Source organism: Dermochelys coriacea, chromosome 4 (genome assembly GCF_009764565.3).
Source record: "Dermochelys coriacea isolate rDerCor1 chromosome 4, rDerCor1.pri.v4, whole genome shotgun sequence".
Taxonomy (NCBI): domain Eukaryota; kingdom Metazoa; phylum Chordata; order Testudines; family Dermochelyidae; genus Dermochelys; species Dermochelys coriacea.
The window spans coordinates 59,438,992-59,466,122 of record NC_050071.1 but is presented as its reverse complement, the minus strand read 5'-3'; the positions used below and the strand labels follow the sequence as shown (position 1 = coordinate 59,466,122).

At 37.9% G+C, this 27,131-nt stretch overlaps 1 protein-coding gene across 8 annotated transcripts in view; it reads left to right on the top strand.

Annotated features, from left to right (window-relative positions):
• Positions 1-27,131, top strand: part of LRBA (LPS responsive beige-like anchor protein) — a 555,352-nt gene that overhangs the window by 232,761 nt on the left and 295,460 nt on the right. For all 8 annotated transcript variants that reach the window (XM_043513125.1, XM_043513123.1, XM_043513124.1 and 5 more), the window contains exon 37: positions 3,605-3,771. In XM_043513125.1, the coding sequence (XP_043369060.1) occupies positions 3,605-3,771 (167 nt within the window). The remainder of the gene's footprint in view (positions 1-3,604; positions 3,772-27,131) is intronic.

Here is a 27,131-nt window from a genome sequence, read left to right as displayed (position 1 = left end):
ATTACTTTGTAAGTGAAGAATGGAGGGTAAATAAAGATATAACTTAGTACCAAATTAGGGGGGGGAAACCCCATAGTTTTAGTACTGTATTAAGATTAATCTTCTACCTTTTAAATGCATTTATTCAATAAGGAACAGATTCAGGATTAGATATTTTTATTTCATTGGTTTCCTGTAAATCATCTAAGAATTGAGCGTAAAGAAGAAAGCATCCAGGAATAATACAAGACCAGGGCTAACATCAAAATGAACATAAAGAAGATTGGATAAGTAATACTTGATGTGTATTTTACCCTTCTGACATCTTCTCTTTTCCCCTTCTAGCCAAGATTGGGATGCGAGACTTTTAGGGGATATTATAATCTTGTAGCACTGTTGGGACTACTAAGAGCTGTGGGGGGAAAGGAATTGGCATACCACATAACTATCAGGAGAAAGATAATTGGAATTGGGATGTGGCCTAAATCAAGTCTGAGATTTGAAGTGTTGAGCTGTTTTTACCAGACTGTGCAACACATCAGGCTGTTCCAAACTCAGACCCTGACATTGAGTGTAGATACTTGCCAATAGTCATTTTAGCCAGGATACTACCAGGTTTTGAAAAATATATCTGTAACTGTAGTCCAGGCTGTTGTCCCTGGGCTGCATGGTATGGAAGAGGCTTTTTCTAAAAACTAAGCATCTCTCCCACCTCCCATCATCCAAGCTCCTGCTGTCTGCCTGTGTCTCATGCATGGAGTCAGCTCTCTGCTCTACTGTCTTAAAGCTGCTTCTGTAGAACTTTGCTTAGATTAATAAGGGATAGAGGCATTTGGCAGGCACTGTGGGACTGTGGCCACTGAACAGCTGAGAGAGTAAACCTGCACATGAGCAAAGAGAGAAATCAGTTACAGGGTGGTAGGTAGTGAGGGAGAAGCCATTGTGGGAGATGAAGGTAGCTATGAAAGTTTGGGGAAATAGGGGTGTGGAAAGCCATGAGGAGAAGGAGGAACCATGGTAGGAAGGATCAATGCTTTTCCCAAGGATAATTTTTCATGTAAGATTTCAGAGGCCAATGGAGAATTAATGTATATTCTGATGACATTTTGTTTTTCTTTGTTCTCCCTCTCCTCCCACTCCTCTCCATGACATTTCTAAAACTAAAATTACCGAACAAACACTAGAATGTGCACCCAAATCTGGCCTCTAAGGACCTGACAGCCCCACTAATCTTTGGTTTATTTGGAGAATTTTCCCCGACAAAACTTTTCAGATGTTAACAACTATACATGAGCAGGTGCCAAACATCTGAGAGAGCTGCAACTCTGCGTCTTATTGTAATAACGATGTTAATGAGCTTGTTGCAGTTAAGATTCCTGCGTGGTGTAATGTTGTAATTATGATGTTTCTGCATTTTAAGGCCTGTCAATTTTCAAACAGGTTATGGGGGAAATAGTAAACTTTTAATAATTAATTTTAAGAGAGTCATCATGTTGGTTTGCTGAAAGAGAGATCTTATGCTATTTTGTCCTATGTACATGCAAGTTTTAGGAGGAGGAAATGCCACTGGTCTCGCCCTTCTTTTGAATGTCATGTCTACACACTGAAATTCATTATTGGTATTTAATAAAGAATGTGTTCAAAATTGCATCAGAAAGAGATTTTTTTTAGAGGTACAAGTTCATTATATCTTTTACAAAACGTTCTCGTTTGATTTCCATTTTATCATGTTTTTAAGGTCAAATGTGACTTTAATGTTCCATAAAGAGACAGAGATTGATAATCTGGAAAGAGTAACCCTCTAATGTGATTTATATATATGGATTTTATGTCAGATATGAAAAGTTGCTGTTCAAATTGTAAAGGAGGATCCATTAAAGAGCACTTTAAAACACTTTACTACTTAGCTTACCTTGGACACTTGTTCTTAGAATTCTGCCCTTTCAAGCAACTTATATATAACAGCTTATCAAACATTTACTAAGTGCTGGTGAAGAGAATTCAAAATTGTCATGGGTGCAGGATAGGTTAATATACTGGAAAAGACAGCAGTGTTTAAAAGGAGCTATAAAAATCTTGTTTAGAAGTGGTCATAACTTAGCCAACTTATTTTTTTTGGTTGGGAGGTGATGGCGGGATGCTGGGTTTAGGTGTACAAATGACTATTTCTGATGTTTAATTGAACTGGAAATTCTACTGCTTATGGTTCACACTTTCTGGATTTCTGTTCATCAGGTGAGCATTGTAAGAGTCATAGGAGAGTTGGGGAACAGGTGAAAGGCAAAATCTAGATGGAGAATTTACAAGTGAATTTGTAATCAGCCTATTCTTTCTTTTTTATCATTTAAGGGTGTCTGTAAAATTAAATGCTTGTTAACTACTAGTTTATATAATGTAAGTGTCTATGAAAATCCATATTGGATGTATTTTAGTCATTTTCTGCATAATTGCTGCAATTAAAGAGAGTGACTGATTAAAAAGTACTTTACTTCATACGTGTCATAAGGCATAACTACTTAATGTTTTACGTGTATAAGTTTTGTTTGTTTTTAATATCTTGATACCTACGCTTGGAAGAATTGTTCTAAAGTCTGCACTGGTTGCTCTCCCCCTGGAAAAAAAAAGATATTTTTCTTGTTTGTTTGGATAAACATTTGTCCTTTCTACTAACTAGATCATAGAATAATCCAATCATTTACAAAGGCTGAAGTGCTTTGTCTACCTAGCATATGCAATCTGTAGAACTGCCAGGTTGAAATCTGAAGAACAGGAAGTCTTAAAGTTGGGGGTGGGGGACTTTCATGACACCACATTAACAGGAAAATAAAGAAAAAAGAAAAAAACCACCCAGGAAAGCGGAGTTTTTAGTTTTTATGTTTTTAGTTTTTAGTTTTTCACCATTTCGTTTTTATGTAATTAGTCTTTGTTAATGGTGTTACGTTTTGACAGCCTTGAAAAATGAAATATTTTTACCAACAGTTATTGTACATAAAGTTAAAGTGTTTGCTTTCCCACACTGGCTGCTAATGTATCACAGCCTTCTGGCCAGTGAAAAGCTACTTCAGTCTTCATATCCATTCGGTGTTTTTCCTCTGTGAAACTTCCAGCAAGAAAACTGTATGTAATGTACTATCCAAATAGCATATATAAGGTTTTGATTTTATTTAGGGGAAGGATCTTCAAAGGTACATAGAGCAGTTAGGTGCCCAGTCCCCATTCACTTTTAATGCAAGTTGCATGTCTAACTGCAATCTGTGTCTTTGAAGATCTCCCTTTTGAGACTGGTACTATAAAATCTACACTCTTGCAGTGTGATAGAATCGGTTATTCTGACATGTTCTACTGTCTTGTCAGGTTAGTAATGTGTTAAAAAAAATCTTGAGGGAACACGGTTTAGTGGCTAAAATACATAACTAATCTGAGTTCTGTATTTAGCTCTGCTATAGATGTATTGTAACCATAGATAACTACTCTGTCCCACAAGTTTGCACATCTGTAAAATGGGGATAATTTCTTATTTTTGAAGGCTTAGTAAAACTAATTAGTTGTTTGTAAAGTACTTCAAGAGTCTTGGTTGGAAGATGTTGAAGTGCAAAGTATTAAAGTATTTATTTATTTTTCTTAGTCGCTGTGTGCCCAGTATTCTGCAGATAAACGAGAGGATGAAAAGATGTGTGATCATTTGATACGAGCAGCCAAGTTCCGAGATCATGTGACTGCATCCCAACTCATACAGAAAATTATCAACATTCTGACAGACAAGCATGGAGCCTGGGGAAATTCTGCATCAAGGTAAAGATAGATCTTTAAGATTTGGCTTTTGTTCACATATGATGGGATGATTTGGATTGTCTTCAGATGAGGTCAAACCTAATGGAAAACTTTCATATTACAATTTTGTTTATTGTAAAACAATATATATTTAAAGAAAAATTTTTGAAGACACAGAGAACTTTACTTCAGCAATATGTTATCTACAATTGGGGCTTAATCCATTTTTTTTTCAACTGTCTTGTTTACTCACAAAGCAATATTTGTAGTTTAGTGACTTCTCTAAATACCATTACTGAGGCATATCTGAAATGGTAAAAATACATTTTGCTTTCCTGAATGTAGAGAATCAGTGCAACATATATGTGAAAGCAACAACAATATAGGACAAAAATTCTTCCCCAGTTGGATTTAAACCTCATCACTATGTAGAGCTCCAGATTTTTTTCAAATTCCAATATAACTGCATCACTTCTTTAAAAAAAAAACAACAGAAAATACATGAATAAATATTCCCTAAAATATTTTCTGTTACTGAAGTGTGGAATGGAATATTTAACACCTGACAATGAAAATTTCTGAAGAGAGGTAACATTGCACCCCTTGTCTCCGGGAAAGAGGAAAATGTTTTTTTACTATGTTGCATTGTCTACTCATACATTAGAGCAAAACACAACCAAATGAAAATTACATTGCTTTCATTTGGGAAATTCTATGGAATATTGGATTAGTAATTACATTGACACTTGTTTAATTGTTTCTGCGCAAGTCAAGCTGATGTTTCAGTTGAATATTTAAAATGAAAGTTCAAATCCTAGAACTGCATGTCTGATTAGGACTTAAAAATAAACTGAATCTGTCTTGGCTAGAACATACGATGCTGGGTCCATTTGCTTCTTGAAATGCTGTCATTTGTGTGCAATGAAAGTTGGAGGTAGGAAATATGAGTGAAAAATTTAATATATTATTTTTGCCAATAATCTCAATTAGCTCTTTTGTATTAAAAACAATTTTATCATGTTCAACAATTTCTCATTTCATAATAAGTTTTGATGGATATTAGCTATTAAGTGCTATTAATATTGACGTTTTTATTATAGCATATTAGAATTACAGTTTAGCCACAAACCCAAAATGTGGTGCTCAAACTGTGTTAAATATGGAAAGCCTTTATGAAAATACTCTGCAAGAAAATATAAAATAATTACACACTTAAACATTTCCAACAACGGTTGGTTAGTTAATTGCTTTCTATGAACATAGTATTTTAAGATTGTAACAGTGTCTCTTCAAACAACTTTGTGTAGCACTTCATACATCAGTGGCTCTTCAATTTTCAGAGAGTGTGCCATTAGTGTTTTGTTCAGTTGTTTGTGTTCCTTAGCTTAAAACACTTTCTGTCCTTAATGGCTGTTAAATAAGGAGTATGAAGAACTCTTTGCCTTTTAGATATGTTTTGCTCATCATGATAATACTGGTATAGCAAGATAGGTTGAACTGTAATTGATAAAATGTAGTGCACACAGAGAGTGGGTTAACTATTCTCTGATTTTCTTCATACGAGGTTTGCTTAATCAGCTTGTAAATTATGTAGTGTAGAAAATATGGACATGATTATTTCTATTTTATAATAAATAATGATCTACAGTGAAATGGAAATATCACATAATGCACTTTGCAATACACTTAACATAATTCTAGGAAACTTAAATGGCATTAGAGAGGAAAAAAAAAATCTTTATTGGGAAGCCAGAATGCATTTACCCACCATAAACCTGTTTAAAAAAAAAAAAAAGCACACGATTGTCATCCTAATAAAAAGCTGTATTAATGGGGTAAATTAATATTTTACTTAAAGAATTGTACTAGTTTTTTGTCATGTAAATTCAATCTTAGTAGTACTTCTTAATATTTGGTTTGTGGTATTTTGTTTTTCATCCTCCTTTGGAATCCATATAATTGCTTGTAGCCATGGCTCTGAAGGCCTAATACTTTCCCATTAATGTCATTTATTTTGTTTCAATATTGATGGCTTCTCTAATGCCCTACGATCAGTGGGCTGCAGTGCTGGCAGCTGGCCTGGGATCGGCAGTGGTTTTAATAAATCACAATCAGACTCATGCCATTACATCAATATTTTTAGTCAATTATAGAGAAGGTCAGGTGCTACATTCGGTATAGGAGCCCCAGCATGTGGCATTTGAGAAACATCTGGTACTGCAACAAAACTGCAAGCCGGGGAAAAAAGAATCCAATTTATCCCATCTAAAGAAACCAAATGAAATCTGCTGCTTTATGGATAACACAATGATGATTATAGCCATTTTGAACATGTTATACTTGCTAGACTTAATACCCTTTATACAGACATATTCCCTAAAGTTTCCATTCAATAAAAACTGAAAATGAAAATATTATTTTCTCAGAAGCAGATGTGAATTGTTGTTTCCTCACAGCAGGCATCTAATATCTTTTGACACATAGTGACCTGCCTGAATGCAATTTGTGTCTTAATATCCAGATTGTACCAGCTTTTGCCACATGAGAGAGAGAGTAAGCAAGCTCTTTTTCCTCCACTGGATTTGAAGTTCTGGCTATTGCCTTGGCATGCAAAGAAAGTACTCCTTTCACAGAGCTCTGATATCTGTGTGCCCTTTACTGTCATTGCATTTTTTCAAATGCTTAGAGATTTCAGGAAATAATGGGACAGACAAGTACCTGTTCATCCATACATTACTGTCACCTGGAGTGAGGCTCAGGTGAAAACTGAGAAAGCCTGATAAGAATGGTGGAATAAGCAAGAAAGAGGACACAAATGAACAGAGTGGCAGAAGTAATTTTTTTCTGGTGCATAGAGCAGGCATTGTGTTTATTTGGGTCAGGAGACAAATCATCTTTCATGTAGATGACACCTGGTAAAGTGGCTGAATATAAGAAGGATGAGGAGAGATGATGGAGAACACTGGATGAAAGTCTCAGAGGACATACTACCCTTTTCTCATATCGTCCTTCATTGCATTCTAATAGGCTGACTAATGTACCATGGAAATTCATTCTTGGTATTAGAGGGGAAAAGGGTGGTACTCTTCTCAGAAAAATGCAAAGGTAGAACTACAGACATAAATTATTTTAGAAGCAATAAGGTTTAGGAATTTTTAAGAGAACCTCTGTATATCAAGATCTCTGAATGCTTTTGATTAGTTTAGGAGACTGAGTTTAGGCTCAGGTTTCGGTTGCTTAAGAAACTCTTTCAGATTGGTTGAATGTGTTCTAATGGATGCCCTCAAGCAAGAGGCGTCTCTGCCTTAGAGACATTCATCTTTTTTCTGTGTCACAGGCTTGCTGGTAAAAATCTTTGTGATGCTCTCTCCAATTTTTCTTCAGTAAATCAAATCTTCCTTCTTTCAAAAAGATGAATGCTGTAAGGTTGGGGTGTTATAAAAAAAAAATCAATGCAGGCAAAATTGAAACAGTATGCCTCTGTATTGATTGGCCTTGTGAAATCGAAACTAACAGCTTTGTAACTGTTCCAGTGGACAGTTAGCTGACCTGTAATGGATAAACTATCAATATTAGCATTACTGTTTTATCTTGTAGTATGTCATTTTAGAATCCAGAGTCCAAGGAAAGAGAAGGGTTAAACTGAATTTTTAATGTTACTTGTAAGAAGTAACCACATTCTTTCTCTGTATAGTTGTTTGTAGATAAGTGAGATACGTATGTGTTCTGTTTTAAAACACAATATTACTTTAAAGAGCAATGATTATTTTTTAACCTGTTCCCTTTGGCATTTGCTATAAAATGCATTTCAAAATATTTGTTTTTTAAATAAAAAAAGAACAAGAAAAAACTCCAAACAAAACAGTGCTAAGAGCTCTGCTTATCAGGGCAAATGTAGTTTTATTAGTCTAAAAATTGAAAATATGATGCACCTTTTCCCCCATCTCTAGTAAATTGTATGGCTGAGTTTATTAATAAAATTCAGAATTTCCAGATATTCATCATAGATTTATACAGTGTACTCTTCCTAAATAGGCATCAATGCACAGAATTTTAAAAATGTCCCCATAAAACACGTCGTGATGAAGATGTATAATTTTCCCCCTTTCTTACTGGCTCACATGCTTTTCATTCTGACTCCTACCCGACCCTGAGGATCTTACACTTGACATCAGTGTAAAACAACATTCATTGCTCTCTCTGGAGCTTTGATGATGCTAGGAAATTCTTTATAGCCTACAATGACAATAACATAGTGAAATGGCTTAATAAACCTAACATTTTTCCTATTTGTCTCCCGCCCTGTGTCCCTCTCCAAAAAATGTAAATCATTAGCAAATGAAGCAGGTGGGGAGGGAACTATGTAAATGTCAGTTAAAGAAATAAGGTTTTTTGAAGTACTTTTATGAAATAAGTAGGTGTATAGAAGTTAGTGTTTAAATGTTGTATTTTAGTATGTGTACATCAATATATATGCAGTAACTCCCAGTGAATTGTGGGTACAATGTTCTATATTTGTATAGAGGCCTGTGGCCAAGTACCTTCAGCCACTATAAGTGAAAGTTCCTGCACAATCACATTCTATCATGTTAAAATGCCTTTATAAAATATTTTTGTATAATTTTATAATAATTAGTCCCAAACAATGTTTGGGTTACAATGGATACCAAGAAAATGGAAATTTTTAATCAGACAGTCAGATTTCTCCTTACACAATACCTTTTGGATAAATAAACTAAATGTGTAGAGGCTGCCGAAAGATCTAATGGACACCTGATCTCTGTCTTTCACCATAAGGAGAGTGCAAACCATAGAAGTAAGTAAAATTTCCATGTCATGCTGAGATCTACTGAGACTATGAAGGGATTCAGGTATGGAGTTTTCATCATCACCTTCTCAATAACTTTTCCCAAAAAGGGAACAATTCAAATTCAGCCCATCTCAAGAGTTTTTTAGTGCAGGAAAAGTTTTCTTGAACAGGGATCTAATTATAACTTGCTTTAGGGCTATGTGCAATTTGCTTTCACAAAGGGAGACTTTGACTGTTTCTATAAAAAAACAGACCCAGTCCCACTGCCTTAGCTTTCACTAGTCATCTGAGAAGAGGTCATCTTAGTAGTGGTTGAGAGGCTGAATATAGCTTACCTAGCAGATCCAGAGCCACCAAAGGTGAAACTGAATGAAATACCACCGGAGAAGAGGGGGAGTTCTTTTCTCTTCCTGCTCTGAAACTGACTATAGTACGTTAAACTGTCAGTGAACCAATTCATCTTATCTGAAAAGTAGATGTGGATGAGGCAGGGAAGAGAATAGTCGCTATAAGAGTTTCTTTATTCCATTACTCAGAACAGTGTTACTTGTCTAAATCTTGTAGTAGAGGAAAAGGAATAATCTCTTAGCTTCTAAGTTTCCACCTCAGTATAAAATATTGTATAAAAAAAAATCAGTTGCAATTCACAAATACAGATTGGAGGATAACTGGCTAGGCAGTGGTACTGCTGAAAAGGATCTGGGGATTACAGTGGATCACCAATTGAATATGAGTTAATAGAATGATGCTGTTACAAAAAAAGGCAGATATTTTTCTCAGAAGTATTAACAGCAGTATAGTACACAAGACATGATGGGAGGAAATCGTTCCACTCAGCACTCATGAGCTCTCAGTTGGAGTGCTTGTGTCCAGTTTTGGGCACCACACTTTAAGAAAGATGTGGACAAATCAGAGACAGCCCAAAGGAAAGTGACAAAAATATAAGAGGTCATAGATTTTAAAATCTATCAGGTAAGTTTGAAACAACTGGGCATGTTTAGCACAGAGAAGAGAAGGATGATGGGGGGGGGGGGGACATAAAACATGTAAAAGGCTATTATAACATGGACAGTGATCAGTTGAAGTTATCAGCTTAGTTTGCAGTAAGGGAGATTTAGGTTATATATTAGGAAAATTTTCTAACTATAAGAATAGTTAAGCACTGGAACAAGTTACCTACAGAGGTTGTGGAATCCCCATCACTGGAGTTTTTAAAAACTGGTAAAACAACCACCTGTCAGGAATGGTCTAGGTGTACTTAATCCTGCCTCAGTGGAAGGGAATTGACTAGATGATGTCTTGAAGTCTCTTCCTGCCCTATATATCTATGATTGGTTTCAGACTATTTTTTGTCACTGTTTGTCATTCCCTGTTACTCCATCTGTTGCAGTCACTGTAGTGACTTGCAAAGCCAATTAAACAGAGGTGCCTGGGACTGATGGATTGATGATTGTGGTCACAAGACATCCAGCTAGGCCATCAGTTCAATGGCCCAATGGTGGACAGCATTATTTTTAAGTTGCATTTAGGACCCATTGAGAGTCCACTGATTTCCAAGAGTGCAGACAATCTGAACAGGTCCATAGCACACTGACAGAAGCTGAGGTCTGACCTCAGACTAAGTTGTGAGTCAGCTGTGCATGAGGTGCATGCACTTTGTTTTATTGTATCCTTCTTGGATAGCCAGTTTGTATAGGATAACAACTGTTTCCTGCTCCCAGCAAATGTAATTAGTTCTGTAGCTCAAGTGGTAGAAGTCTATGCTGCAAGTTTGGGGTTTAAACTGGAGCTGGTTAGAACACTTTGGACAAAAAGAGAGGTTATTGAAATATGCTGTTGCATCGAAGTCAAAACGTTTTGTGGAGACAATTTGGTTTTGACAAAGACTTTGCTTAAAAGGTTTGGGGGAGCAGGGAAGTAAGAGAGAAAGAGACTCACACTCTTAACATGTTTTTTAGGGCACTGGTCTAGGATCTTCAAGTATCTGCCTATCTGATTTAATGATCTGGGATGAAAAACTCTGAGAGTTTATAATGTAATGACTTAGATAATAGAGTGGAGAATATGCTTATAAATATTTGTGGATGATACCAAGCTGGGGGGAGTGGAGTGGTTTGGAGGGCAAGGTTAAAATGCAAAACAACTTTGACAAATTGGAGAATTGGTTTGAAATCAACAAGATGGAATTAAATCGGGGTGGACAAACTATGGCTCAGAGGCTGCATCCGGCCCTCCAGACATTTTAATCCAGCCCTCAAGCTTCTGCTGGGGAGTGGGGTCAGGGGTTTACCTCACTCCACACAGCTCCTGGAAGCAGTGGCATGCCTCCCCTCCGGCTCCTATCCATAGGGACAGCCAGGGGGCTCTGCATGCTGCCCCTACCTCAAGCGCCTCCCTCGCAGCTCCCATTGGCCGGGAACCACGGCCAATAGGAGCTGCAGGGGCGGTGCCTGTGGAGGGGGCTGCCTGGCTATGCCTTCATATAGGAGCCATGTGGGGGGAGGACAAACTGCTGCTGCTACTGGGAGCTGCTTGAGGTAAGCGCCACCCAGAGCCTGCACCCCTGACCCCCTCCCATGCCCCAACCCCCTGCCCCAGCCCTGATCCCCCTCCCACCCTCCAAGCCTCTTGTTACCAGCCCGGATCACCCTGCACCCCTAACCCTCATCCCCAGCCCAACCCCCAATTTCGTGAGCATTCATGGCCCACCATACAATTTCCATACCCAGTTGTGGCCCTCGGGTGAAAAAGTTTGCCCACCCCTGAATCAAATAAAGACAAATGCAAAGTAGTACACTTAAGAAGAAAAAGAAATCAAATGAACAACTACAAAATGGGGAATAACTGGCTAGACAGTAGTACTGCAGAAAATGATCTCGGGTTTATAGTGGATCACAAATTGAATATGAGCCAACAATGAGATGCACTTGTGTAAAAGGCTAATAGCATTCTGGAGTGTATTAACAGTGATGTCGTATATATAAGACATGGGAATTAATTGTCCGTATCTACTGAGCACTGGGGAGGCCTCAGCTGGAGTATTCTGTCCAATTCTGGGTTCCACACTTTAGAAAAAATGTGCACAAATTGGAAAGAGTTCAGAGGAAAGCAACAAAAATGACAAAAGATTTAGAAAACTGGACCTGTGAGGAAAAGTTAAAAAGATCTGTGTACGTTTAGTCTTGAGAAAAGATGACCAAAAGGGAACCTGATAGTGAATGCCCTGCATCTTTAAGCTGGCAGGTATTCAGCTGGCTGGCTGAATGAAGGGAAACAGTGCTTTATGGCTGGGGCAGGGGAACTTGCCGCGGCCGGGGGAGACGTGCCCCTCCCCGCTGGCCCCAGCGTGGACCTGCTGCGGCCGGGGGAGAGGCACCCCTCCCCGCTGGCCCCAGCGTGGACCTGCCCTGCACTTGCCATGGCCGGGGGAGAGGAGCCTTTCCTTGGCCCAGCCCAGCCCCACCGGAGCTGCCGCAGCTGGGGAGAGTCACCTCTCCACCAGCCCCAAGCTGCTGCAGTGAGAGAGGACTTTGGGGAGTCCTCTCTCTCCATCGCAGCCCCTGGGCAGCCTATACCCCAGAACCTGCACCCCCAGCCAGAGCCCTCACCCCCCTCTGCCCCAGTCCTTAGCCCCCTCCCACACTCCAAACCCCTCCACCCCACCCCCACCACATGAATTTTGTTATTGGTGCACATAACAAAATTCATTCCTCACATGGACATAAAAAATTAGAGGGAATGCTGGAGCCAATCCCCGTATTCTTGTAGCCCACCTTAACCCTCCTACAAAGTGGGGTGGATGGTAAGATCCTGGCGATGGATTTGCTGGAGGGACCTGGATGGAAAAAGAGGGGGAGCTGGTAAAAGCCCCTTGGTTAATTACAGAATAAACATGGGGTTACCTCCACTGTAGACTTTTCTCTGCCGAGTAGTCCCAGACATATAATAATAAAATTGCAGCCTGATTAAACCCATGTCACATGTCTCTTGTCCTTCTTTCGGTATAGCCTAATAGTCTTCAAATATGTAAGGATTGTTTTAAAGAAGATGGCAATTATTCTCCATGTCCTCCTAAGGTAGGGCAAGAAGTAATCTTCAGCAAGGGAAATTTAAGTTAGATATTAGGAAAAATTTGCTAACTATAAGGATAGTTAAAAACTGGAAGAGGCTTGCAAGAGAGGTTGTAGAATCCCTATCATTGGTGGTTTTTAAGAACAGGCTAGACAAACACCTGTCCACCTGTTGTGGATGGTCTTGGTATACTTGGTCCTGCCACAGTGCAGGGGGTTGGATTAGATGATCTCTAGGCATCTCTTGTGGGCCTACATTTCTGTAATTCTGTGATTCTAAATCAGGAGGAGCAGAGTTAATATAGACCTTTGAAGGTGGTAGTAAGAAATGTAAAGTTCGTTTGTTGGCAGACAGAGACTAGAGACAGTTGGAGAGGAGAGTGACATGGATTAAATAACAAAAAGTCAGGGGAAGAAAGATTACTTCAATTTAAGCAAAATGTAGCCATTAAAGAGGGTCAATGTGTTTTTGGGAGGCCAGAGAGTAGGTTATTATAAGCTCAGGGTATGTCTACAGAGCAATTAAAAACCTGCAGCTGGTCCCTGCCAGGCTAATGGGCTGTTTAATTGTGATGTAGACCTTCAGGCTCAGGCTGCAGCCCAAGCTCTGGGACCAACCCACCTTGCTCGGATTCCAGCCTGCAAGCCTGAGTCAGCTGGCACAGGCCTGCCAAAGGTATCTGATTGCAGTGTAGACATACCCTAAGATAGGTTACAGCAAAGGCCTGAATGAAAAATTTGCCTGTTGGAATGAAAGGAAGGAGATGGATCTTGGAGATATTGAGAGCCAGATTTAGATACTGCCTGAACGGTGTATGTGAGGGAAATCAAAATTAACCCCAAAGTTGTAACCCTGAGTGATGGGGAGGTTGCTGGTATAGGCAGTGATAGATATTGAATCCTGATGTTTGGAATGGAAGATATGTACTTTGGTTTTGGCCACGTTCAGTTTAATAAGACCTCCACGAGTTATCTGAGAGAGAGGGAGGCCGAGATGTGGGATTGAATGGAAAGAGGAAAAGATCAGAAAGCCATCAGCATAGAGACAAAAGCTAAAGCTGTGTGAGCAAGTGAGATCTGCCAGAGACAAAGTGTGAAGTGAGAGGAGCAAAGAACCAATGACAGAGGTCTGAGGCCACCACAAAGAATGTGAGAGTGGCAGAAGAACACCCACCAAAAGAGATACTGAAGCCTTGAGAAGGTTTGCTTCTCTAGCTATACTAGTTCTCCAAATGAAATAAGATGTACTGGGAAATGCACTTTTTTGCTAGTATAACTGCATCTACACTCTGGCTTTTGCCAGTAAAGAGCTGCTGTTTAAATAAATAAATAAATCACATCTCTAATTGGCATTATTGCTCTGGCAAAAGTTTTCAATGTAGACCTGAAACTGGCATAAGCTATAGTGATATATGGATGGTTACACCAGTATAACTGCATCCATATTAGGATTTATACTGGTATAGCTATATCAGTAATAATAATAATAATCATAATCATACCTATAACTAGTATAGCTATACTGGTGTGAGTTTCAAGTGTAGACCAGACTTGAAAGAATGGTCAGATGCAGGAGAGAGAACCAGGGAAGGACTATTGAAAGCTCAATGAGGATAAGATGTCGAGGAGAAAGTGATGAATAAGGTCAAAAGCAGCAGAAGAGGAGGAAGACAGAGTGGATAGATACTTTACTTTTTTTTGCTTCATTTTGCATTGCTTTATGTTCCAGAATAACATAGAGAAAAGGGTGTTCTGTGATTTACTTGGATTTTTGGCACATGTTTTTCTTAATTTTATAGCCAGTTAATTTATTTAATTTTAATATATATATATTAGTTCTTGAGAAAAATGATAGATTATATCAGAGGTTTTTCTAATCTAGTTTTTCTCTTTCAACATTTTAAAACTGTAAAATTGCTAAAATGTTCTTTGACCGAAAAGTGGTATCCATACAGGCGTATCACTTGCTGTAGAAAGGTTAAGATTAACACTGCAGAGAGACTGAGAGTTGATGAATCTAAAGAAAATGGACATGTTGTACAAAACAGGAGTGGGAGGAATTGTTAGAAAATCATTTTATGATAACATTTACCTTTCAAAGTATAAACATTATACTGAGATTACCAAGAATAACAATAATATGACAAGCATATGAATAGCTGAATGTACTACAGAGTTTGTAAAGTTTTCCATCTGGTGTGTTACTATTTTGCTATAAACCGTCATAGTATTGCTAATGTTGAAGTTGTCAGTGTTTTGCAAGAACCTCTATTTTCAAATATTTCATAACCAATTGGAAAACCCTTGTGGCTGAAACTTGATACAAAGGACTTAAGTCAGAAAATTTTCTTATGGAACTCGAAAAAAAATCTGTTGTTTCTTTGGCTTAAGCAAGGAAATACACATTACCTACTTTTATGCATTATGCAGTCATAAAAATACTGCTAAAGATATCAGAAGGTATCAGATTATACTAAGAACTAATTTGCCTGAGAAATCTGCATTTTTTTAAAATCAAACTTTTTGGGAGGGTGTGAGAGAGAGAGCGCGCGGGGGGAAAAATGTGAGGCTACTTTAAAAAAACAAAACAAAAAAAAACATGATTTTTCACAATGTAGCTTCTAATAATTAATGCCTAAACTGATAAAATAGCAAAAAATTCCCACATCCATCAGCAGCGGCCAAAAGTTTCCATATCAGACCTGGCCATGATGATCCACACATCTGTGACATCTAGGCTTGATGATTGCAGTTAATTATTCCTACGAATGAAGCTGCCCCTTGACAAAAACTCTAGCTGGTATAATGTACACATTTAAAAAATGCTCATAGGAAAGGAAAATATCTTTAAAGGAAGAGAAAAAAATCCACATGCATATACTGTTACTCTGCCAAAAAGTTCATAGGACTAAACTGATTAACTAGCTAACTTTGTTATAACTTTGTCCTCTCTAATTCCTCCATCCCCTCATATTTCTTTCACTTGTAGTGTCTAATCTTGTCTTTGTAAACTTTATGACTGGAATGCAAACTCTTCATGGCAGGGAACAAGTATTCGTTATTTGTGAAACATTTAGCAGACCGTTGGGCACTCAAAATTAATATATATACATGCTGAATCTAGACAATCATTACTTCCTAACAAGGTGTTAACCTGCCCCTGTTTACTCAAAAGGGGAGGGGGGCTTTTGACATGTTATGAATTAAAATGGAACCTCTTATTTTGAACTGGAAATAGGTCCTGATAGCTGTAAGACACCAGTTGGATTGGCAGTGGGCTTTGAGGTTTTTTATTTTGATTGACACATTTATAGTATGACCAGGTTTATGTGCCCGAAACCCTCAGCCCAAAGATAGCACAAAAGAATAAATGGCTTGTAGGTGTGGTAAATTACATGAAGTCACACAGCAGTTGAAAACGCAGCCGAACTCTATCTGAAGAACTTGAATTCAGAGCTATTGCTGGGGTTGTGAAAATAATGCGCTACGTATGAGGGGTAAGGGAAGCTTTGCTTTTGCCATCTCATACTTGTATTAAAGAATGCATAGAATTCTAATTAGATTATAGAGTATCGTGTGTCTTGATCAGTGAATCACTTTGAAAACAAAGAAATAGACCACTTTTATAGTGCATGAGCTTAATGCTCCACTGCTTTGCATCTTGCACTGGTACAAAGTAAGGGCAGGTCTATGCTTAAAATGTTGTGTCAGTGCAGCTGTACTGATGCAACTGTGCCACAGTAACACTTTAATGAAGACACTCTTACACTGACGGGAGAGAACTCTCCTGTTGGTGTAGTTAATCCACCCCACCCCACCCCCACTCCCCGCGAAGAGGTGGTAGCTAAATCCAATGGAGAAGCTCTCCTGCTGACATAGTGCTGTCTACACCAGGTGTTAGGTTGGTTGCTCAGGGATGTGGATTTTTCACACCCCTGAGTGATGTGGTTATACTGATGTATGTCTGTATTGTAGACCAGACATAAGTATAAAACACTGATGTGTGTGAGTGGAGAATTCTGATTGGGTAGCATTTTACATTCACCTTGTGCAGGTGTAAATAACTATGCAGAGTGCCAAGCAGTGAAGAATCAGGCCTCCTATATTTCATACTGTACAAGAGCTGCTAACGATTACTACTTTGCCTAACCTAAAATTTTTGGATTTGTTACTACCTGTAAATTACAGCTGTACAAATTGCAAAGAGCAATTGATAAATCCATGATTTTCCATATCACCACACAAGTCCTATACTCATTTTGCTTTGTGTATGGCTTTAGATTAAATTTAGCTGACATCTTCCTAATGGAGTGTAGAGGCAGCATAAGAAGAATAGAGGACCACTTGATCTGTGTAATTCAGTTACTTTTAATGTAATTAAATATACAACAGTGTCTCTTTTAACGGGGTATGCAGAGGTAACATACAGTAACATTCTCTTTAATCCACACTCTGATAAATCACATACCTACCCCGTTAATTAGAGATGCCTGATGGGGAACATTCAATATATGCTTTTCAGTGACTGGATAGTACGCTGACTGAGTCTCTTTATACAGCATGTCTGTTGTTTTCTGCCAGTTTATTCACTGTAGTATACAGTTGTGAATGATACTTATGCTAGTATACATTGACTTCATGCTGCCTCTCATCTCTTGTGTTTGCTAAGTCAATCTTATCTTAAAGTATGATTCTCGCTTTTCAATACACACTTTACATTTTAAATGTATCTATAGTAAACACCAGTTTAAAAATGCACACACATTTAAGTGCCAGCTAAAGTAAAGATTGTATTCCACTCCTCCTCAGACTGCTGCTTGGACTGTGGTACTGAATAGGCTGCTTTGGCATCACATGCAGAAGTTCTTGGAAGTACCAATCAGCCAAGGCAGAGTTCCATTTGCTTATGCATAAGTAATATCACCACTCTTATCTTCAGAAGTCATTTTGGGAAGGTGGGACAGAGATACAGAGCTGTAATGAAAGGAGGCACTAGAATTCTGGAGTCCATAATCCCATTGTGTGAAGTGAAAGGGTGTAGCTTTTGGCAGAATCATGGAGAGAGGGGACCTGGGCTGCTGACAAACGGTTGCTAGTAAAAAGCTGAGCTGGGGGAAGTGCCTGTCTAGTGTGGGGTATCTCAGGCCAAGTCTTCGTTGCACATAAAGATAATGGTTTTTAATTTTGTTTTTTTTTTTACTGTAAATGAAGACAAAGCACCAGTAGCTTTTACCATAAGGTATCTAGGTTATGTCAACACTATACCCAACACTTATGGTTGACCTCATCTAGTTTGCCTCATGGTAAAACTAGTGCCTTGTCTCTACTGGGTTCGTTCATTCCACTCGCAGCAACTACAGCGCCATACGGTTTCCCTAGCTACTTTCTAGCAGCTGCTGCAGCTGCAAGGGGTAGAAGCGGTGTCTGATCTGAGGGCAGCCACCAACACCAAGAAAAGGGAGGTGCTGGTGAACAGACACTGCCTCCAACCCTGCAAATGGCTTTTCCCCAGCAGCAGTTGCTTTTACGTGCCAGTGATACAGTATTCTCTCTCCTTTCTGCAGTGTGCCCTTCCAGCAGACTGCAATTATGTAGTCCACTAGTTCTTCTCTCCTCAGTCCTCTCTTCTCTTCTGCTCCCCTCCGCCCCTCGTTTGTCTCCTTTCAGTGTGAATGGATGGATACAAATGTTGCTTCCCCACAGGTTGAGTCCCTATGCTTTTCCTTTGTATGCCTAGTTACAGGCACCTAAGAATAGGGAGTGTATGTAGTTAAACTCCACTATATAAACTCTATCCAGTTGTGATGTAACATTAAGATGCCTTATTTTATAGTCTAGTATTGTTGGAAATGGAATAATATAAATATACATGTTAAGCAATGGGTCATTCATTTTGTGACCTCCAATAAGGCAAGTCATCTTCTGGAGTATTGTGGAGACCAAGTTCTTTACAAAGAGACAAAGGGAATGCTATTTTTTCTCTAGTCCACTCTGCTTTTTTAGATTAAGGATATACATTCTTATCTGGAAAGCAGTAAAATGTGTAAAAATTTAATGATGGTTCTGGATGTTGTCAAGAGTAATCATGTCATCCATCAGAGAAAGGGGATTTGTAGATGGAATACCCAGCAAATTTAATATTCTTTCTTTCCTATTCTGCATTTTAGGATCATGTGAAATTAGAATAGCTGTAACTACGCTGGGGCTGTTTCCCCTGTTCTGTGTATTCTTTGCCTCTGGAAGTATTTTTAAAGGGGGGGAGGGAATTGGGTAAACTCTACCAAATCACTCCAAAGTCTGCTTTTTATTTTTTCCTTACCCTTGGTAAGGCCACTACACTTACTATTCTATTATTGTATGAGAGGTCTGTGTTCCTATGAAAGTCAGTACCAAAGTGCCTATTGATTTTTTTGGGTGCATGATTGCTCTGAGTTTACCTATATGCAATATGATTTAAGTCAGTAATAATATGGTGACATAATACAAAATACTGTGTCTGACTGACACTTCACCTGTGCACACAGATTCTGAAATCCTAAGCACTGTTTAGATGTATGAATGCTTCATAGTGTTTCTTAGTATTCTGATAATTTACCATACAGTAGAACATCAGTGTTATGAACTGACTGGTCAACCACAACCTCATTTGAAATCGGTACGCAATCAGGCAGCAGCAGAGACAAAAGACGGGGAAAAAAAGAAAATACAGTACTGTGTTGAACATAAACTACTAAAAAAAAGGAAAGTTTAATTTTTTTTGACAAGGTAAGGAAACTGTTCTGTGCTTGTTTCATTTAAATTAAGATAGGTTAAAAGCAGCATTTTTCTTCTGCGCAGCAAAGTTTTAAAGCTGTATTAAGACAATATTCAGTTGTAAACTTTTGAAAGAACAATCATAACATTTTGTTCAGAGTTTCGGACATTTCAGAATAATGCACAACCTCCATTCCCGAGACGTTTGTAATTCTGAGGTTCTGCTGTATTTGGAAAAAATACAATTTGGAAAATAAAAACTTTCCTAGTTTCTTTAATTATCTCCCCCCTCGCCCCTCAAAAAATCTCCAACTTTGTTTTTTGTTCTTAGAAAGTGTCTAACAAGGTATTTTCTAATCTAGTTTGGCATGTCAGTATCTTATCTCTTGTAATATGTTATCAAAAAATTCATTTTATCTATATTTTAAAAGTGTACTCCTTAACTAAAAACAAGAAAATTGCCCATGCAATTTAATGATAAAGCTTCAAAATGTGTTCTGCATAAACCTACCATGAAACAATACATTTAGCACAATAATTGATCAATAGTATACCTCTTTTGACTCACATTCAGGCTCTGTCCCCCAAAAACATATTTTTATAGACTTTCTATATCACTGTTAATGAGATGAAATGGCCAGGTGTAATGGAGATAATTTTTAGTGAACATTTCAGTAGCTGTTTTTCCTAGATTGAAATAGCATAGAAAATACAAATGAAACCAAAAACCTCAAAACAAATCTTGAGCATGAACTACTCCTCCTCCTCCATTGTATGAAAGAGTTTTCCAGGATACCAAAGGATTTATGTGTTCCATATACCTTTTAAAGAAAGTATTGCTTTTCCAGAATAAGGTCAAGATGAGTCTCTGATTGGTATCTGGGAAGGAGTGGGGGAATCTATTTTCAAACTTTTTTAGAACTCAGTTGTCTTTTGAGAGAACAATATCTGTGGAGTATCGATCGTCTGTGTCCAGTAGTTAGTCAAAGGCTATCTCCTTTGACTAACCCCTTAGCGTGGTGTCATCCTCCTTCATGTGATAGATTGTTACAATCTCAGCCAGTGTAATTACACACTAGCCAAGTGGGTCATTTATTTCTGTACCTTCACCATTTACCAAAAATCTCCTTTATCTTTGGAAGCCAGCTCTTCCTTTTGCAGTAAAAGCAAAATAAGGCACATAAAACATTATAGTCTAGAACTAAGGGTTTGAAAAATCACTAAAAGAATAACTTTAAAAAACTGTTTTACCTTTTAGGAACACCTAATATAATTTTAAATCTATTTTTCCAGTGTCCTAGAGAACAAAACACACAAACCCAGTCCACTGTTTTTCATGTGCCTGATAAACATTAATTTTTATTTCTGGATGTTTTTGTTTTGTATTTTGTCTGTTAACAGCAGGTGCTTTCATTTACACAATGTCTTTTTTTTCTCCCTTCAGTTTCCTGTCTTACTTAATTTCTCTTTCATGGCATTGGTTATGTTTAGCAGTGTTTTATAGTTAAAAGAATGGCATCTTAAATTGTTCATTTGTGATATTTTAAAAGCAAATGCTATAGAAGGGTTGCTACTTTTCTTTGAAGGCACAATATTGACAATTTAAATGTATCGCTTCTTAAAAATATTCAGAGTTTAAAAGGAAAAAGTGTATAATTTCAATTTATTTGAAATCATTAAGTTTATCTTCCTGATTGTGTAAAAAGTATTTTTTAACATGATTTCCAATGCGTATTGTTAAATAAGACTGAAGCTCAATAGATTAGTGTACTACCACTTTTTCATGTCATCTCATAGTTGAGACATGGATTCCTATTAAGATTAGGTCCCAAATGAAGGACCTCTGACTTCAGTCATATCGTAAGGTATCATATAGTTGGAAAGTTTTCTGCTTGGAGGCCTAGGTTCAGAATAGCAGGAAAGTTGCTGGTCAGGATTAAGGAGCTGCATTTATTCATTTTCAGTCTCAAACATACCTGTGCACAGCTCTTCCCAGTGCAATTAATGTCAGTTTCTTGAGCATCACATTTCACTATGTAACCAAAAATCATTGCCACTAGCCAGGAAAAAAAAATTGTTTTTGTATATTCATTTTTATAAAACTTCTTGTATTTCAGCATACTGGAATCTAGATTTTGTATTGAACAACAAACATATTTACAGAGTTGAATTTCTTTTTAATATTAAATTATTGCTACTTTTTGGTTTATATTTATTACTTTACAGTATCCCTACATATTTTTAAGAATGTGGCAGTGTGTCAGGGTCCTAAATCTTTCTCACTCTGACACATAAGTCAGTTTATGTATGTTTATATTTGAATCCTTGGGCTGAGACAGCTTTGTGACCTACATCCTGATTCTAATTTCAGATGCATGACTCACATCTCAAAATCAAACATATTTGGTATTTTTTAAGGTACATGATAATTCATGCCATGCATCTGAGATTGGGATCTAGTTTAGGATCACTTTTGATTAATCACAGAAGAATGCAATTGGAGAAAAGATTTTGCAGGCTATATTCTGAGAGAGAGCTATATATATATATATATTAAATCCCAAATATTAGGTTACTTGATACAGCTCTGTATAGTATAGTTGTTACAGGGGTCTCTTCAATCTTAAAACATTTGTGTAACTTAATAACCTCAAGAGTTGTTTCTTTGTTTCCTTCCCACTGCTTCCTCTACCCAAGGCATCTCCAATAGAGCACATAAATATCATGGGTTTCAATTAAAAAACAAACAAACGTGGTCTTCGTAAAAGAACCCAAGTTTGCTTGTCAAGTGATGTCCTATTACATATTCCCTCTCTTCTTCTATTCTCAGTCCTCTTCTCCCCTGTTCTCAACCTAGCTAGCTGCCCCCATATCTATTTCAGAATTTTGGTCTGAGACACAAGCTGAGTTTTTAGGCCCACAGTACTGCATCCAATATCTCAGTAATTTTGGTGGTGATACTGTAAACGCGGTCCATCAATTCACATGCAGATTGCCCCCAACAAAGGCTGGCCAGTTATGGCTGGCAAACATGAAAACTAATAGTAGACTCAGGGCAGGAGAAATGGAGAGATGAGTCCTATCCATGAGAACTCCAAAACACAATTTTTGGAACTCATGTTATCCTAACTAATCTAAAGTAAGGCATATATTATCTTCCTTATTTGTAAAAGCATTTATTTGGTGCCATTTCTTTCAATTGGGAGAGAGCCACAAAGCAGGTAGGGGATGGCACTAATAGCCAAAATGGAAATCTCAAGCATTTCTGTTTCCTAATGCATGCAAATATGCCCTCCCAGGTCCTGAGTTTACCTCCTGTATTTCTTTTCTCCCTATTTCAAAACTATCCTCTTTACTTGACTTTTCAGTTTTTCACTGCATTGTTCTTCCCCATTTTTCTCTCCTCCCACACCTTCTCCCACTCTCTGTGCTTTTCTTTTCTTTCCCATAGTCTCATGTCCCATCTTCTGTATGTGCACCTGCCTCTTACCCTAAAGGTTCAGCCTTGTAAAGTATTAAGCCGCTGCTCTACCCATAATGTCTCTGTCTTCTATGCTGCTGACTGCAGCTCCCTCAAGAGCTGCCATCACATTACTAAGAAAACAAAAACATCAATATTAGAGGGAGCTAGTGGTCAGCAGTGACTACCTGATGTTTCCTTCTTTTCCCCCCATGTGCTCAAGTGTGGCACTCCAGGTGGAGGAAGGACATGACAACAAACAGCGCAACTATCCCCCTTGTAATCCATACTGGCACTTCCTCTTCAGATAATTAGCAAGCCTTTGTTGAGGGCAGTCTGTCTGTGAATAGGGTGGACTATTGATTTGAAATAATGATGAAACTTTGTACTTAGTATATTTCATCTTGAGGATCACAAATGTTTTATTTAATCCTGGTAATACCCCATGACGTAAACATTAACCCTGTTTTACAGATGAGAAACAAGGCAACGTGCTTAAATGTCTTGTCCAAGTTCGCAATATTCAGTGAATAGAATCCTGGTTTCTAATCCTATGCTCAAACCACTAGCCCATGCTCCTTCTATATGACTGGCTCAAATGTAGGCAGAGATCAAATTAATACTGTCTCATTTAAAATAAGGGTTCACAAATTCCAAGCATCTTGGATTCCCTTAGACAAACAAAAATATATTTACTTGAGAAGAAGTTATTTTGTCTAAGAGTGGACATTTATAAGCTTGTAGGTGTTTCTTTTAAAATACACTTTTCAGCTGTTCAGTAAATATTTTAAAATATGAACAATTTAAATACTGATGCATTTAGTACTATTTAGACTTTGCTTTGCCTGTTTTTAATGTGTGCTGATAACCTTGTATTAGGCAAACATTAACAGCCCCTATCTCTTATATAAATATTTAATATGTAATGAACATTATGAGAAGTCTTGCAATATGAAATCAGCATGTTGCATTTTAAGTTGGATTTCAAGTTAGTATGTGTGTAATACTTGGTTATTTACTGAGTTTGTAGTCAGAATACACACTAAGCATGTGCATTACAGTGCAATAATTAGCATATAATTTTCAACATTTCACTGAACTTTTGTCATAAAATTTAAGGGGATTTTAATTGCTAGTAATCAGAATTGCTTGTTAATAGGCTGTAGATAATTAGGAAACCATTTGCATTTCTCGTCCCACGAATTTTCTTAGTATTCAGACCCTCATTTAATTAATAACTTTTTCTCAGGAGGATTGGATAATCCTATTTAGTCACAGTAATAACAGACATGCCATTTTTTCCTTTAGCTTTTCACTCCTAATGATTTTTTGGAAGGATTATAGCATTGATTAGTTAGCTGTATTAGTGTCAGATGTATTTTCTTTTTGGCTTCCAATAAACTGAAAAAAGCTGCCTTAGAAGCAACAATAGTAGCATTGAGTGTAAATCTTCATTGTTGTGGGGGTAATGAAGGTCTGCTTTTATCTCAGTTGGGTCTTGGTCTGAGTTTGGACAAAACTGTAACAATTAGTAATGTATTTAGCAAGATTCTATTTTCAACATATTCATGAAGCTGAATGCAGTGTATACTTTCCTATGAATTCCTAGTAAACCAGGCTACCTCATCCGTTGTCACGTTTGTGGTAAATAGACATAGGAAATCCTTCTCTGGTTCTGCATGATTGAAATAAAGAATTGCTGAAAATATTTTAAATTGCAGAAGGATTCACTAATGGTGTCAGTATGAAAATGGTCCTCGTAAAAATCGTATTAATAAAATCTGTCCAAATTCATGGAGCTAGGTGAGGCTGTAAAATTACATTCACTGTAGAACACAATGTTGGCACAGTTAATGCAAATGGATGTATGTGTAATAGTTTACTGTGTACTTCAGTAGGGTAAAGAAATGTAATGGAACAGGGCAAAGGCTAGTAGCAACCATGGTAGCACTATATAACTATAAGCTATATAAAACTGGGTAGTTCAGAAACCACCTCATCTTGTTTGTTTGTTTTATTAAACATGTATAAAGAAATTATGGAAAAGTGATCTTACAGCCAGAATAAGTGAAGCTTGATTAGTTCTGAAAATCGCTGCATTCAAAGCAGTAAAAATGCATGAGGGTAAGTCCAATGGCAGAGGGAGATCAAACTGTGGGTAGCTACTCCTTTGGTATTGTTCTCTTTACCAGACAGTACACCTACTGTACAGAACTGTAAACAATATAAAAAGGTCAACTGATAGAAATGTAGCTGTTACAGTGAAAACAAAATTTAAAAAAACTTATAACCTTCTTGATGCTCGATGCCAAGAGCTCTTGAAACCAAGAACAAAGTAATTAATATAATGGCAATTAATGCAATAGGCCAGGGGTGGCCAACCTGAGCCTGAGATGGAGCCAGAATTTACCAATGTACATTGCCAAAGAGCCACAGTAATACGTCGGCAGTCCCCCATCAGCTCCTCACCCATCCCAGTGCCTCCCACCCACCAGCAGCCCCACCATCAGTGCCTCCCCCTCCCTCCCCACACTTTCCAGTCAGCTGTTTTGTGTCATGCAGGAGGCTCTGGAGGGAAGGAGGGAGGAGCAAGGGCACTGCAGGCTCAGAGGAGGGGGTGGGAAGGGGTGGAGTGAGGGTAGGGCCTGTGGCAGAGCCAAGAGTTGAGCAGTGAGCACCCTCTGGCACATAGGATAAGTTGGCGTTTGTTGCTCCAACCCTGGAGCTGGTGCCTATCCGAGGAGCTGCATATTAACTTCTGAAGAGCTGCATGCGTCTCCGGAGCCCATAGGTTGGCCACCCCTGCAATGGGCCATATCCTTCTAAGTGTAATATAAGTGAAGTGGAAAAAAAATAAATGGCTAATGGCACTAGATATACTGAAATGCTAGATTTGGGCTTCTACAAAAAGCAAATTTGATTTCCATCTCTTTCTCACTAGTCTGTTATAGCTCATGATCTCTTTGAGAAAAAGAATTTGAGTAACTTTTTCATAAATGTGAGAGAATCTGTCTGCAGAAGTCTATGTTGTCCTCACCCTGTGAGAGGATAGCAATGGATTTCGTAATTAAAATATATGGTGATTGCACTAATCTGGTTACTTAATATATTGCACAAGGATACTTAAATGTACTGCAACAATGTTAACTTACTTCAAAGTGCTCTTCTAGCAACAGAATTTACTACAAAAGGAAAAGAAGAATTATTATCTGATGCAGATCAGCATCATTATACTTTTGAATAGATAATTTAAAGGGTTCAGGATGGAGCAAAGGCTTTTTAAAATATCAAAATTTAACTAGTCTGGTTCAGACATAGGTGACTTGTACTCCCCATACTGGGAGGGAACGATCTAAAGGGGAGGACACATGACCGCTCCATGTGTCTCCTTTGCCCAGTGACCCCTCCCCGCCCCACATTGCCAAGCTTCTTTAACAATCCATTTTACCTTGTATTTAGGTGTGACATGCTAAGTACCTTTCCCAACCAGAAGAAGAGCTCTGTCTAACTCAAAAGCTTGTCTTTTTCACCAATAGAAGTTGATCCAAGGAAAGATATACGTCATCCATCTTGTCTTGGAAGTCATTAATAGCTTTCTATTTCATAGTCATTTGAGCATATAGAGCATGCAATTATGCTCTACTTGAGAGGCTGCAATCTCGGAATATTTTTCATCTGCAGCTTTTGCAAAGTATGGTGATTTGGAAAGAATCATTGAACATGGGGATTAAACCCCCAAAGCGTGATGCCTCCTCTGGGGCAATATAATTACATATATACCTGAGATGTTTTGCTTCTTTTTACAATTTGGCATCACTCTTATATCTTGGTATGGCAATAAAGTGTTATTGAATTGAAATGAAATTCATGTTTTAAGAAATCTAAAAAAAAACTAATCAGAGTGGTATCCAGGGATTCCTCTATGCATAGAATATATCTATTGGTAAACATTGACTTTTGAAATGGAGATCATTGCAAAATGGGTAAAAATGGCATATGGGTAAAAACCAGGAATGGCATTTGTCTCAGCATTGAGGGTGACAAACTGAGAAATGTGGGGAGGAGAAAAATAAGGATTAAGCCATTCATTGAGCAATGATTTTGTCATACAGCTTTTCACATTGATAAAATTCTGAAAGGACAGGGTTCCATAGGTGACAAACCTAGCTGCCTCTGTTTGGTTAATGCGGATTGTAAGGAACATGGCACTATATAACCGAACTGGTCAGGCATTTTCTGATAGAACATTTTTCCATTGGAAACTGAATTTGTTGAAAGCTAATTGTTG